The sequence below is a fragment of the Mus caroli genome, unplaced genomic scaffold (assembly GCF_978045245.1).
Source record: "Mus caroli unplaced genomic scaffold, Mus_caroli_1 scaffold_14, whole genome shotgun sequence".
In the NCBI taxonomy this organism is placed as follows: Eukaryota; Metazoa; Chordata; class Mammalia; order Rodentia; family Muridae; genus Mus; species Mus caroli.
Window position 1 is genome coordinate 1,152,501 of NW_028227269.1, and position 12,500 is coordinate 1,165,000.

At 47.0% G+C, this 12,500-nt stretch overlaps 1 protein-coding gene across 1 annotated transcript in view; it reads left to right on the plus strand.

The window, feature by feature from the left end:
- Dnajc27 (DnaJ heat shock protein family (Hsp40) member C27) overlaps window positions 1–12,500 on the plus strand; it is a 31,983-nt gene that overhangs the window by 18,034 nt on the left and 1,449 nt on the right. Inside the window, exons 5-7 of the mRNA XM_021179513.3 lie at window positions 122–244; window positions 5,824–5,984; window positions 10,279–12,500. The exon at window positions 10,279–12,500 is cut by the window's right edge and continues 1,449 nt beyond it. Of these exons, the coding sequence (XP_021035172.1) occupies window positions 122–244; window positions 5,824–5,984; window positions 10,279–10,411 (417 nt within the window). The 3' untranslated portion in view covers window positions 10,412–12,500. The remainder of the gene's footprint in view (window positions 1–121; window positions 245–5,823; window positions 5,985–10,278) is intronic.

Sequence of the window (12,500 nt, forward strand, 5' to 3'; positions counted from 1 at the left end):
TGGTCCTGTTTAGCCTGATGGTTTTACACACAGCTCTGAGGCTCAGGATAAAGACCTCACTTGGCCTGGGGTAGTGGGTCAAAGTGGACCCTCTCTCTGTCCTGTCCTGACTTTATTTCAGATCGACTGCTCCAAACACCGCTGCATCGATGAAAGTGAGGGGCGTCTCTGGGCTGAAAGCAAAGGGTTCCTGTACTTTGAAACATCAGCACAGACTGGAGAGGGAATCAACGAGATGTTCCAGGTAACCAGATGTCCTGTTCTAGGGTTTATGTCAAAGCCAGCTGGGGCAAGTCCTAGTTGAGATTCTGAGAAGCAAAACAGTAATGGGACTTTGTCAGAGAAGGGGTGGAGTGGGAGAATCCGAGTGATCCAGTGTGGGCAGACCTGACTCATCATCTCAGTCACCTGGGATTCCATCCTGCCAGAAAACACCTGGCCAGAGCAACGTACGGAAAGCAAGGGCTTAGTTTTAGATACAATTGAAGGGAACAGACCACTGTGGCAGGGAAGTTACGGTGACAGAAGGTGGAAGCCAGCACTTAGGAGGCAGAGAAAGGTGAGCGCAGGCCAGACCTCTGCTTGCTTTCTTCAGTCCAGGACTCCATGCTGTGGTGCTGTCATAGTTAGGGTGAGTCTTCCCAGCCCAGTGTAGAAAAGCCCTCAGACGGTCCCCAGTGACTCTAAGTTCCATCAAGTAGATGCTCAGAGTGACCCTTCACCCCTGGGGAAATGCTTTACCATGCTTTGGGCCTCTCGGAGCCTCATGCTGCCGTGGAGCCTACGGATAGTTTACCTTTGTTTTGTTTAAGACAGGGTCTCACTGTGTTGCCTTGGCTGTCCTAGAACTCGCTAGATAAACTAGGCTGGCCTCAAATTCAAAAAGGGTGGCCTGCTTCTGTCCCCTGAGTGCTGGCTCAAAAGTGTATGCCACCACGTCTGACTAGACCCTTGAAATTTGTGTCTTGAGAAACACTCCAGGTGTTTGTGGTGGTCACCGGAGTTAGCAAGTCACTATACTACACTGAGATGAAGATTTAAAAAACTAAGCTTCAAAACTATCTTTGGATAATGGTGTTACATTCATATGAAGCCTCCCTCACTGTGGCAAAACTGACTGGCCACACACAGGTTATCTGACCCTATACTCATAGAGCAGCTCCCAACTCACTTAGTTTAGAGACTAGGAGACCATCACTGCAGAATCTAGCTGGTCACACAGAAAAATCCAAAAGGCAGTGGAAGGCTGTGCTCCCATGGCAGCCTGAGTAGAGAGTCATTTCTTGTTGTTGTGTGCATGTGTGTGTGCATATCTGTGTGCAGATGTGTATGGGTGTCCTCTCAGGTGTGTAGAGGTAGGTGTCAAGTGTCTTTCTTGCTCTCCACCTTTTGAGCTGGGAGTCTCTTGGGGAACTGGAGCTCACCAGCTGTCTAGACTGGCATCGAGAGTCACCAGGATCCACCTGTCTGCCACTTCCCCACCTTAGCACTACAGCTCTGACCCTGCTCCTGGCTCCGTAGCACCAGATTCACTTTTTAAAACCATTAATTTTGAATAATTTTTAGGAAAGGAGGCTACTTAAAACAGTAAGTAATAAAGTCAGGGCCTGATTATAGATCCATTTAGAAGGTGTCTTTGTTAGAAGGTTTCTATCGCTGCAATGCAACACTATAACCAAAAAGCAGCTTGGGGAGAAAAGGGTTTATTTGGCTTTACTCAGGACAGGAACTCAGGCTGCGCAGGATCCTGGAGGCAGGAGCTGATGCAGAGGCCATGGAGGGATGCTGCTTACTGGCTTGCTTCACATGGCCTGCTCAGTCTGCTTTCTTATAGAACCCAGGACCACCAGCCCAGGGCTGGCACCACCCACAATGGGCTGGACCCTCCCTCATTGATTGCTAATTGAGAAAATGCCCTACAGCTGAATCTCATGGAGGCATTTCCTCAACAGCAGCTCCTTTCTCTGTGAAGACTCTAGCTTGTGTCAAGTTGACACAAGAAACCAGCCAATACAGAAGTGGGGGTGTAAATAAATTATTTTTCTTCTTGTGAGTGTATCTAACATTTGGGAATTTTTAGCCTTTTGGATACTATAGCTATCCTGCACAAAGTCGGTCTTAATTGCTGTGTGAGATTGTATTGATTCTTTCTCTTGATTTCTTTCTCACAAGAGGCCACTCCTGGAAGACAGGTGCCATCCTTGGCTGGCAGGATTTGCTATGCTTCCTCTTCATTTGAGCACATTGGTCTTCATGAATGCCATATATTTGTGATACACAGCCATCCAACTAACCTTTGACAGTTCTGGGTGTTTACATATCTCACGTTATTTGAGATGTGTGACTTGTGTCGAGTATTGTTTTTGTTTCGCACATGAGAACATCTCAGGGAGTGTGTGTAGTTACTGAGAGACAACACTTCTCTTTCCTTCTGGTTGAGTACTTTAACTCTGCAGTCTGTGATCATTTAATACACATATACAATGCTTCATTATGCAAATGAGAGTAGCTGGCATCTCCACGGATTAGATTCCATTCTCCTCTGGCCTCATTCATATGCTAATCTCTCTGTCCAGAGTACACCTTTCTCCGTTTTGCTGCTTTGGGGAGTCTGTCTTTACTTCTGGTTTACCACAGGCTGTTGAGGTGTGTCTCTCTTTATATGTCTTCTGCCTGGGATTTGTTCATTTTCTGAGATTGCCTGGTGCCCATGGAAGCAAGAAGAGGGTTTTGGGTCCTCTGGGGCTAGAGTTACAGTTTATTGTGATCTGCCATGTCGGTGCTGGAAATCAAACACAAGTCCTCTGCTAGAACAACACATGCACTTATCTACTCCAGCCTCCACATAAAAATTTTTTTTTAGAGAATAGGTATTTTTTCATCAAGTATGGGAAGCCTTGCTGTTTTTCTTTGGCTTTTGGTGTGTGTGTATGTGTGCACTTTCGAGTGTGCATATGTGGATGCCAGAGGGCAATTTTGGGGTCATTCCTCAGGTTTCCTTGTTTTTTTGAGACAGGGACTGTCACTGGCCTGGGGCTCATGAATTCACCTAGGCTGACTGGCCAGCAAGCCCCTGGATACCACTGATCTTTGATTCCTTAGTGCTGGGTTACAAGCACACCTTACTGTTTTTAAAAAGGGATTAAACTGAGGGCCTCAGCTTGGGCAGCAAGTCATACCCACTAAGCCCTCTCCCCAGCCCATTTTTATTTATTTATTTATTTTTTAAAGATCTATTTATTGATTATATGTAAATACACTGTAGCTGTCTTCAGACACTCCAGAAGAGGGCGCCAGATCTCGTTAAGGATGGTTGTGAGCCACCATGTGGTTGCTGGGATTTGAACTCTGGACCTTCGGAAGAGCAGTCGGGTGCTCTTATCCACTGAGCCATCTCTCCAGCCCCCCAGCCCATTTTTAAAGAAGATGTATTTTTTTTTTTATGTATATGAGCATTCGCCTGTCTGTATGTATACCATGTGCTTGCCTGGTACTCACCAGAGGTCAGAAGAGGGTGTTGGGTCACCTGAAGCTGGAGTTTTAGACTGTTGTGAGCTGCCATGTGGGTGCTGGGAACTGAACCCTGGTCCTCTCAAGAGCAATGTGTGCTTTTAATGCTAAACCATCTCTCCAGGGCCCAAATAAGATATTTTTTTAAAAGATATAACTTTCTTTATCTTCTTTCAGTATTTCTGAAAAATAGCTAGGTGTTCTTTGAAACCTAACTCCAGCACTGGAGTCAGCTCAGGTTTAGTCACTACTGACTGCTTCCCCCGACATCGGCCATGGTTCCTTGTTTGTGTGGTAGCAAGGTTTTGATTGCTTACCACATCTGTCTGGGAAGGCAACATTGTAGAGACCCTGCATATTTCTCTTTCTCAGAAGAATGCTGCTTCTTGTTGCAGAAGGTATATTGCAATGAACTCGTGTCAGCTTGCATTTTTGCTTTAATGTCAGAGATCTGAAGGAAGCCCAGAGTATTCCCTAAACCGTCTAATTTGGTAGGGTTTCAACGTCTGTTTTTCATCAATCGTGTTGGTTCTTGGCGTTGGGTTTAGTTAGGATGTGGGAAACTCCTACAGTACAGGGAGGTACAGTACAGTCTCTCTGGTGCCACTCTGGAGCTCACGAGTGTTCTGGAAGGCCAAGCACAAGTGTCTTGGGCTGGTTCTTTTCGCCTAGGGGTGGGGAATGGGTTGTACTCTTAGTTCCTGTCTGGTAAACCTCAGGCAGCCTCAATCTTTGAGTAACCTAGGTTTTAGGTAAAAATCCTCGAGGAACTGCCACCTAGATGGGTTCACCTCCTCCTGTCACCTTCCTGCCCAGTGCCTTCTCTGCTGCTGTCACCTCAGATTCTGATCTCTGCCTCTGCCTCCCTCTCTCAGTGGGACTCTGTGTCTGTATGACCCAAAGATGGCCTACAGAAGAGACTTAGTAGCCACCTCAGTGATTTCATGTTTGCTGTGTCCACTGCCTGAAAGTAGCTGCCTTGTACATCTGTTCAGTTTAACTCAAGCTGAGATTACCCAGGAACACAGACTACGGAGCTGCACGTGGTATGACACATGTGTCATCCTAGAACTTAAGAGGCAGAGACAGGAAGACCATGGGTTCAGTATCACACTCTGCTATGTAGCCAGTTCAGGGCCATCCTAGGCTACGTGAGACCCTGTCTCAAAAAGCAAAACCAAAACTCAAAACAATTCAGTATTGTTTGTAATGCCTAAAAGACTAGGCAATTGGCTAGTCCAGGAGTAGGGAATTAAATAAATTATGGTATAGCCACATAATAGAATTCTGAAGTCAAAGCAAAGACATACATAAATGTAGGATGATTCCAAGGAGGAGCTAGAGATTGAACCTGGGTCCCTGCTCATGCTCAGCAGTCACCCCACCACTGAGCTGTAGCCTAGGTCTGCCCTTTACTTTTTGTTTTGAGCCCAGGTCTCATTAAGAAGCTGTCTTGAGCTGGGCGGTGGTGGTGCACACCTTTAATCCCAGCACTCAGGAGGCAGAGGCAGGCGGATTTCTGAGTTCGAGGCCACCGTGGTCTACAGAGTGAGTTCCAGGACAGCCAGAGCTACACAGAGAAACCCTGTCTCAAAAAACCAAAGGGCGGGGGGGAAAAAAAAAGAAGCTGTCTTGAATTCCCTATATAGAACAGGCAGACCTTGACCTCCTGCTTCTCCTACCTTAGCCTCCCAAGTAGCTGGGATGACTGGCATGCACTACCAGGCCTGGGCAAGATATGTTATGAGGGAAACTGCAAACTGCTGAGCATTGTGTTCATCCGAGAGCCTTTGTGTAAATATTTATGTATTTGTACATGAAATTTGCTGGTGGCAGATGTTTCTACTACTAAAATATGCTAATGATAGCTATATCAGGGAGAAGACAGGGTAGAAAAAGGTTTTATATTTTACTGTTTGAGATTTTCTGACTAGTCTATTACCAACTTCAACTGTGTTTTTTTGAAAATAGAATTATGAATCATTTTAATTTTTTAAATTAATAAATTTTAAGTTAGCTAATACTTTTCTGTTTTAAAAATATGTAGGTAGGAGGTTGGGATTTAGCTCAGTGGTAGGGCGCTTGCCTAGTAAGTGCCAGGCCCTGGGTTCCATCTTCAGTGCCAAGTGGGCAGGGGGGAAGAGGGGGGCGATATATAGTTCCAATCCTGGGAGAAAACAGCCTTCCAGTATCTTCCAGCTGAAGTGTATTTCTGTCACTGTGACGCTCAAGAGTTACTGAAGTGTGTGAAGGGGATTTCACACATACAGTCCGGTTTCAGAGAATCATCTGGGGTGTGTTTTCTTCCTGCAGACCTTTTACTTGTCCATAGTTGACTTGTGTGAAAATGGCGGGAAGCGTCCTACCGCAAGTAGCAGTGCTAGTTTCACCAAAGAACAAGCAGACACTATTCGCAGAATCCGAAATAGTAAGGACAGCTGGGAGATGCTAGGAGTCAGACCTGGGGCCTCAAGGTAAGCAGCTTCAGGATGCTTAGTTCTGGAAGAGGCTCTGTTGCCGAAACTTGTTGACAGCCTTTCTTCTTCTGATTGCCTAGGAGCTTGAAGACGTAGAGATAAGTTTCATAAGGACTCTGCCCCACTAACTGAACGCCGAGAAATGAAGCCGAGGGAATGCTGCCTGCTGAGCAGGCTGTGTCCTGTTTTCCCTTGAGGAAATGGCTTGCTCCACCTTCAACTGGGTTGAGCAAGAATCTGACACAACCTAAGAAAACTTTACAAAAAATAATTTTTAAATCATAGAGTTTTAGAAGAAGAAAGATCTTTCAACTTGCTCTCATTTCCCTGGGGAACTGGGGTTCAGTGAAATGGGTGGTCATTGGGGACCCAGGAGACAGCAGTGTGTCCTGACCCAGGAGCCCTGTCTGCCCAGCTGTCTTCTCATGAACCTGCTTGTTCTCTGCTGTGACTGGGTGATGTGTGGTTACTGTTGTATTTAGGGCGAGCTGGGCATAGTGGTGCACACCTGCCCAGTACTGTGCAGTCTGAAGGAGAGTACAAACTTGAGGTCAGATTCTTTCTCCAAAGGAAAAATGAAAAAGAGGGCTGGGGGTATTTAGTTCAGTGGTAGAGAACTTACACACACAGCTCTGGGATCAATCTCCCAACACACAAGGAGAAGGAAAAGAAAGTATTCTTCATTGTGCAAAAACAACTCATTACTGAGCATGGTAACATGATTGCTAATGATGCAGGACTGAAGTGTGACTGGTTACCAGGGTATGAGGCTTTCATTTTGTTTATTTTTGATGTTATTTTTTGGGAGAGAGTTGTTTTAGATTTTTTTAAAGCTCTGGCTGGGCTAGAACTCACTGTGTAGACCAGGCTGTCTCTTGCTCACAGAGGACCCCCTCCTCTGCCTCCCAAGTGCTTAGGGTCTTATTTATCATACTGTCCTCCCGTGCTTTACCCTTTGGCACCAAGACCGCCACAGAGGAAGCACCTGACCTTGAAACTGCATGTCAGCAGCAGCTCCCCTTTTCTTCTTGGCCTTGTGGCACATCTTCACACCCAAGGCAAAGAGGGGAGAACTGGGAAGGCTCTTGGGGACACCTGGACCTCCCGAGTGCCAAGATGGCTCACACTTGTGAAGCGACTTACATGGGTTTGTACATGCAGCAAAAGTTTATTGGTGTCTTAATTTCCCTTTGGATTCTCTGTAATATAATTCTGAATCTTCCGTGTCATTTTGAAATGATATTGGCTCCACTATTAAGGAGCCTCTTCACCTCCTTACTATTTTAAGTAGTGTATATTGAAGAAAAAGACAATTTTGGCTCTTTATTGACTTCAGTTAATCTGCCAGAGCTTCCAGGCCCCTGTGATTTCTGTTTCCATAACCCATATAAACACAAGTTTATCTTTACACAACTGTGTCTATCAAATGACATTGAGCACATTTGGAACAAATCCTTAGAGAGTTAAGTTTAGAGAATTCTGGTACTTGTTTGCAGTCAAATGTGACTACAGTTCTTCAACTTTCAAGAAACCTTACTGTCTATAGGTAGCACTGAACATTGTTGACACCTTACTGTCTATAGGTAGCACTGAACATTGTTGACACCTTACTGTCTATAGGTAGCACTGAACATTGTTGACACCTTACTGTCTATAGGTAGCACTGAACATTGTTGACACCTTACTGTCTATAGGTAGCACTGAACATTGTTGACACCTTACTGTTTGTAGGTAGCACTGATATATTGGGGGTTTGGGGTTTTTTGTTTGTTTGTTTGTTTGTTTTTTGTTTTTCAAGACAAGGTTTCTCTGTATAGCCCTGGCTGTCCTGGAACTCACTCTGTAGACCAGGCTGGCCTCAAACTCAGAAATCCACCTGCCTCTGCCTCCCAAGTGCTGGGATTAAAGGTGTGCACCACTACTGCCTGGCTCGCACTGATACATTGTTGACACCTTACTGTCTGTAAATAGCATTGATACGTAGTTGATACCTTATTGTCTGTAGGTAGCATTTGATATATTGCTGACACCTTACTATTTGTAGGCAGTAGCACTGGTATATTGTTGACACACACCTGCACTAGTCTAGTTGCTCTATAACTTTCCCTTGAGAGACTTTCCTATGCCTATAAATCTTGAAAGTGAGAGGGCAGGCATAACCCTGAGCCTGTCTAGATGTAACCTCTAAAGCGGTGGCTCCCTGCCCCTGCCCCTGCCCCTGCCCCAGACTGTCTTGGAGAAGGGAGGGATTCTAGACTTGCCTCAAGGACACAGGGTCTTTGGATAAATACAGACTGGCCATTCAAATTTCTTCCAAGAAGGGGAATGCCTCTTGATAGCTAATACCAAGAGTCCACATGTAAGGCTAGGGGACTCAGTGGATAAAGTGCTTGCTACACAAGCACGAGGGCCTGAGCTTGGACACCCAGCACCCACATAAAAGCCAGGCATGGCAGCATATCCTAGTTTTGGGAGGGCAGAGACGGGTGAATCCCCAGAGCCCATTGGCCAGCCAGTCTAGCCAAAGCAGCCATGTTGAGGCTTAACAGACCTGGTCTTAAGAAATAAAATGAAAAGAGGAAGACCCTGGGCTTCTAGATGAGTGTGCATGTGTGAGTGCGTTCACACACACACACACACACACACACACACACACACACACACACGGAAGACCCTGGGCTTCTAGATGAGTGTGCATGTGTGAGTGCGCTCACACACACACACCCACACACACACACACACACACACACACACACACGGAAGACCCTGGGCTTCTAGATGAGTGTGCATGTGTGACTGCGCTCACACACACACACACACACACACATACACACACACACGGAAGACCCTGGGCTTCTAGATGAGTGTGCATGTGTGAGTGCGCTCACACACACACACACACACACACACACACACACACACACGGAAGACCCTGGGCTTCTAGATGAGTGTGCATGTGTGAGTGCGCTCACACACACACACACACACACACACACACACGGAAGACCCTGGGCTTCTAGATGAGTGTGCATGTGTGACTGCGCTCACACACACACACACACACACACACGGAAGACCCTGGGCTTCTAGATGAGTGTGCATGTGTGAGTGCGCTCACACACACACACACACACACACACACACACACACGGAAGACCCTGGGCTTCTAGATGAGTGTGCATGGGCGAGTGCGCGCTCACACACACACACACACACACACACACACAGAGAGAGAGAGAGAGAGAGAGAGAGGCATTCACTACATATACACCGCCGACAAAAGGTTATATATTGCATAAGTAGAATGTACCATGCAAAGCTAGGACAAGAAAATCACAACTCATCTAGCAGAAGGAAAAGATCCGGTGTCTTTGCCTAAAATCCAGGACGTTCCTGCTGTGACCCCAGACTAAGGTCACACTCCAGATTGACATCAGACTTCCTCCCATCTCCAAGCTGCAAAGCATTTATTAATTGTGAGAGTGCTATGAGAAGTCTTTCTAATGAGAACAGCGGCAAGGGCACCTAACACTGCACCATGCCATGCTGACAGGATCACGGGGACCCTGGTGACAAAAGGAATCCTGAGAAGTAAAATCTTGTGGTGGGGATAGAACTCTACAGGAGCCTGGCACCTGAGGGTGATGAAGAGTGGGGACGGGAGCCTGTCGTCTCTGGGCCTTCTCCAGCCATGGTCCTAAGACCGTGGAATTGTCTCAGCTTCTCCTCCCTTATCTTCTCTGGTTGTACGTTGAGTACATCCCTGCTTCCGCTGACTTTTGCCTCATGCTGTATAAGCTCTCTTCCCTTGGTGGTTCTCACAGATGCCTCCAGCTGAACCTTTGCTTTCAGGCCTGGGCTGCTGTGGTCATCATCTACCTGTCTCTCAACTTTGGGAAACAGGCCTCTCTACTGTTTCCTTCCCCAGTTCTCCGAAGCCCCCACCCCATGCTAATCACAAGTTCCTCTTCTTCTAAAAGCCTCTCCTGAGGGATTACCTCTGGCTCCCAGGTTCTCATTCCTTCAGTTAGCAAAGGCTTGCTTGCTCTGTGCCTCCTACATGTGTAGAGATGCCAGGCTGCAGCTGATCCTTCTTTGACTGTCTCCTAGACTCAACCTGCACTGTATTTTTTTTACTTGTATGCGACCCATTGTTTGTTATTTTCTATTCTTTTAGTCCTACCTTTGAGAAAAGGAGGTAATTCTATGGGAGCTGTATAGTGTCCAGATAGCTGGGATGCCGGATTTGGGGCCAACCTGATCACTGACAGAGCTTGTCTGCTCTTTGCAGGGAGGAAGTTAATAAGGCCTACCGGAAGCTGGCTGTGCTGCTTCACCCGGACAAGTGTGTAGCACCAGGCAGTGAAGATGCCTTCAAAGCAGTTGTGAATGCCCGGACAGCCCTCCTGAAAAACATCAAGTAGAGGCAGAGGAAACTTTACAAGCGAGCTCAAGTGCAAACAGACTCCCCTTGAGGTGAAATAACCAACATGGAGTTTTCCTTCACGAATGCTCACTGTTGTGTTCCCTCATGTGTAAGTTAATAGTATGGGTGCCTGTTCCGATGTTGTGGCCATTTCTCAGTGAGATGACCGCTTTTGTGTGAGAGATAACCCCACATCTCTTATGCACTTCATTTCTTATTGCCAGATAACTAGGTGTTTGTCATTGTGTCATCGCATATGCATTCACCTGTGAAAGTCCATGACTGTGACTCACCTGATCTTCCTCCCAGCAACCCTCCCTCCATCCCTCCATCCATCTGCCCGCCGTCAGAGAAGGGAATAACAACAGGAGAGAGAGTGAGCCCAGCCCCGGGGGCCTGCACCCCAGTAAGCAGCCTCCTGGTTAGCATTTTAACCATCAGCCTGTATAGTTAGGAGCCAGATACGGTGGAGGATGAGGCGGGAGTATTGCAAGATAGAGGCCAGTCTGGATTGAATTACTTGGCAAGACTTTCAAAGAAAAACAGGCAACCTTGTAGAAGAATGATGTGAGCTGGCACTGTTAGGACAGTGTCCCTTTTAGGACACTGACTCTGTTCTGTCTCCAGCCACCAGGGGGAGACAAGCCAGTACTAAGGGAGAGGCAGTGCCAGCCACAGGAGCTGGAGAACCTGAAGCTCATCCCGGATCCCAGGTCTTTGCTGTGCCCTAGAAATAGTTGCTAGTATGAAGCAGCAAGGAATGCCGTGTCCTGGGAATGAGGGGCCCGACACCAGAACAGAAGCTCTTAGAGGGCACAGTGTGGGTTACTTGGGAGTGTGCGCTCAGTCACACCATTCAGACGGAAAGGCCAGCTTGGGCCTTTCCTGAGCTCACGCATGTTGGGAGGGACCCTGCATGAGACTCGTCCCTGTCCTCAGTCCTCACCACAGGTGATGGGAGAGGCAAGCGGGTCCTCTTCCACAAACCCGTCTCTTTCTTCTGCTTTCCTCTCGCCCCACTCTTCGTTACATCCCACATCTGCCATGGCCTTTCCTCTGGCCCTGGGCTCAGCTGACTTGAAATAAGTAGGATCCATTTGGGGCGCACTGGGACGTCTTGCGCCTGTGTGGGGCAGAATCCCTACAGTTTCTGCTTGGACTCCAAATTTCTGAATAGTATTTTTAAAACTACAAGTATGAAAACTCACGTTGCATAGAGAGAAGCCTTCCTCTTGCTGTTGCCCCTTCGTGGTCCACAGGACTGGATGGAGCTGATGGAGCCGGGCTCATGGCAGCCTTAGGGGAGCAGGCTCGTTGCTCGACTCCTGTCATCCCCCTGAGCTGTGCTATTCTTATTTTGAGCTGCAGCCACCTGTGCTACCTGGAACTCGAACTTTTAAATACCTATCCCATAACGGTTGCCAGATAACATGTCTCTTGCCTAAGAAGACAAGATCTTGTCTTCCTGTCTAAACCCTTGCAGTCCTCTGAGTTTTTCCTTTCTCCATAGTGGCCTCACTTTGCATGGCTGTGCTGTGCGCAGCTGCTCTGAGCTTTAAAATGTTGTTCTTAATGAACTCAGATCTGTATAAAAAGGATAAAGAGATCTGGCATATGGCTATATGGCTTGAATTAGCTTCTGAGATGATTGAACTCCACCTCAAAGTTCTCATGGGCCTCAGTTCTGCTTGAGGCTCCCTCACGCCTAACACATCTGATTATCCAACTGCTCTTGGAACAGAAAGTGGGAGTCATGAGGATGAGAGATGTGTGTGGTGCTGTCAGCCTGAGTGCGGGGCCCAGTCTGCGCCTCATTCAACCACATGGGCAGGAGAACAGTTACAGCAGGGGGCTTTAGTGTTCCCATTTGGGTCCCTCAGGCCACTTGCTGATTCTCAGATCTTGAGACGCTGTTCCTGACATCTTATTTACTAATATCTTGGGTGGCTGCGTAGCATCTTATTTATTTATGTAAGAGTAATAAAATGAAGAAGTGAAGCCTCAGGGTCCTAGAATGTGTCTGGTTTCTTTAGTCTCTCAGCAGAGCATTAGGAAACAACAGAGCATAACTCAGAACAAAAAGTATT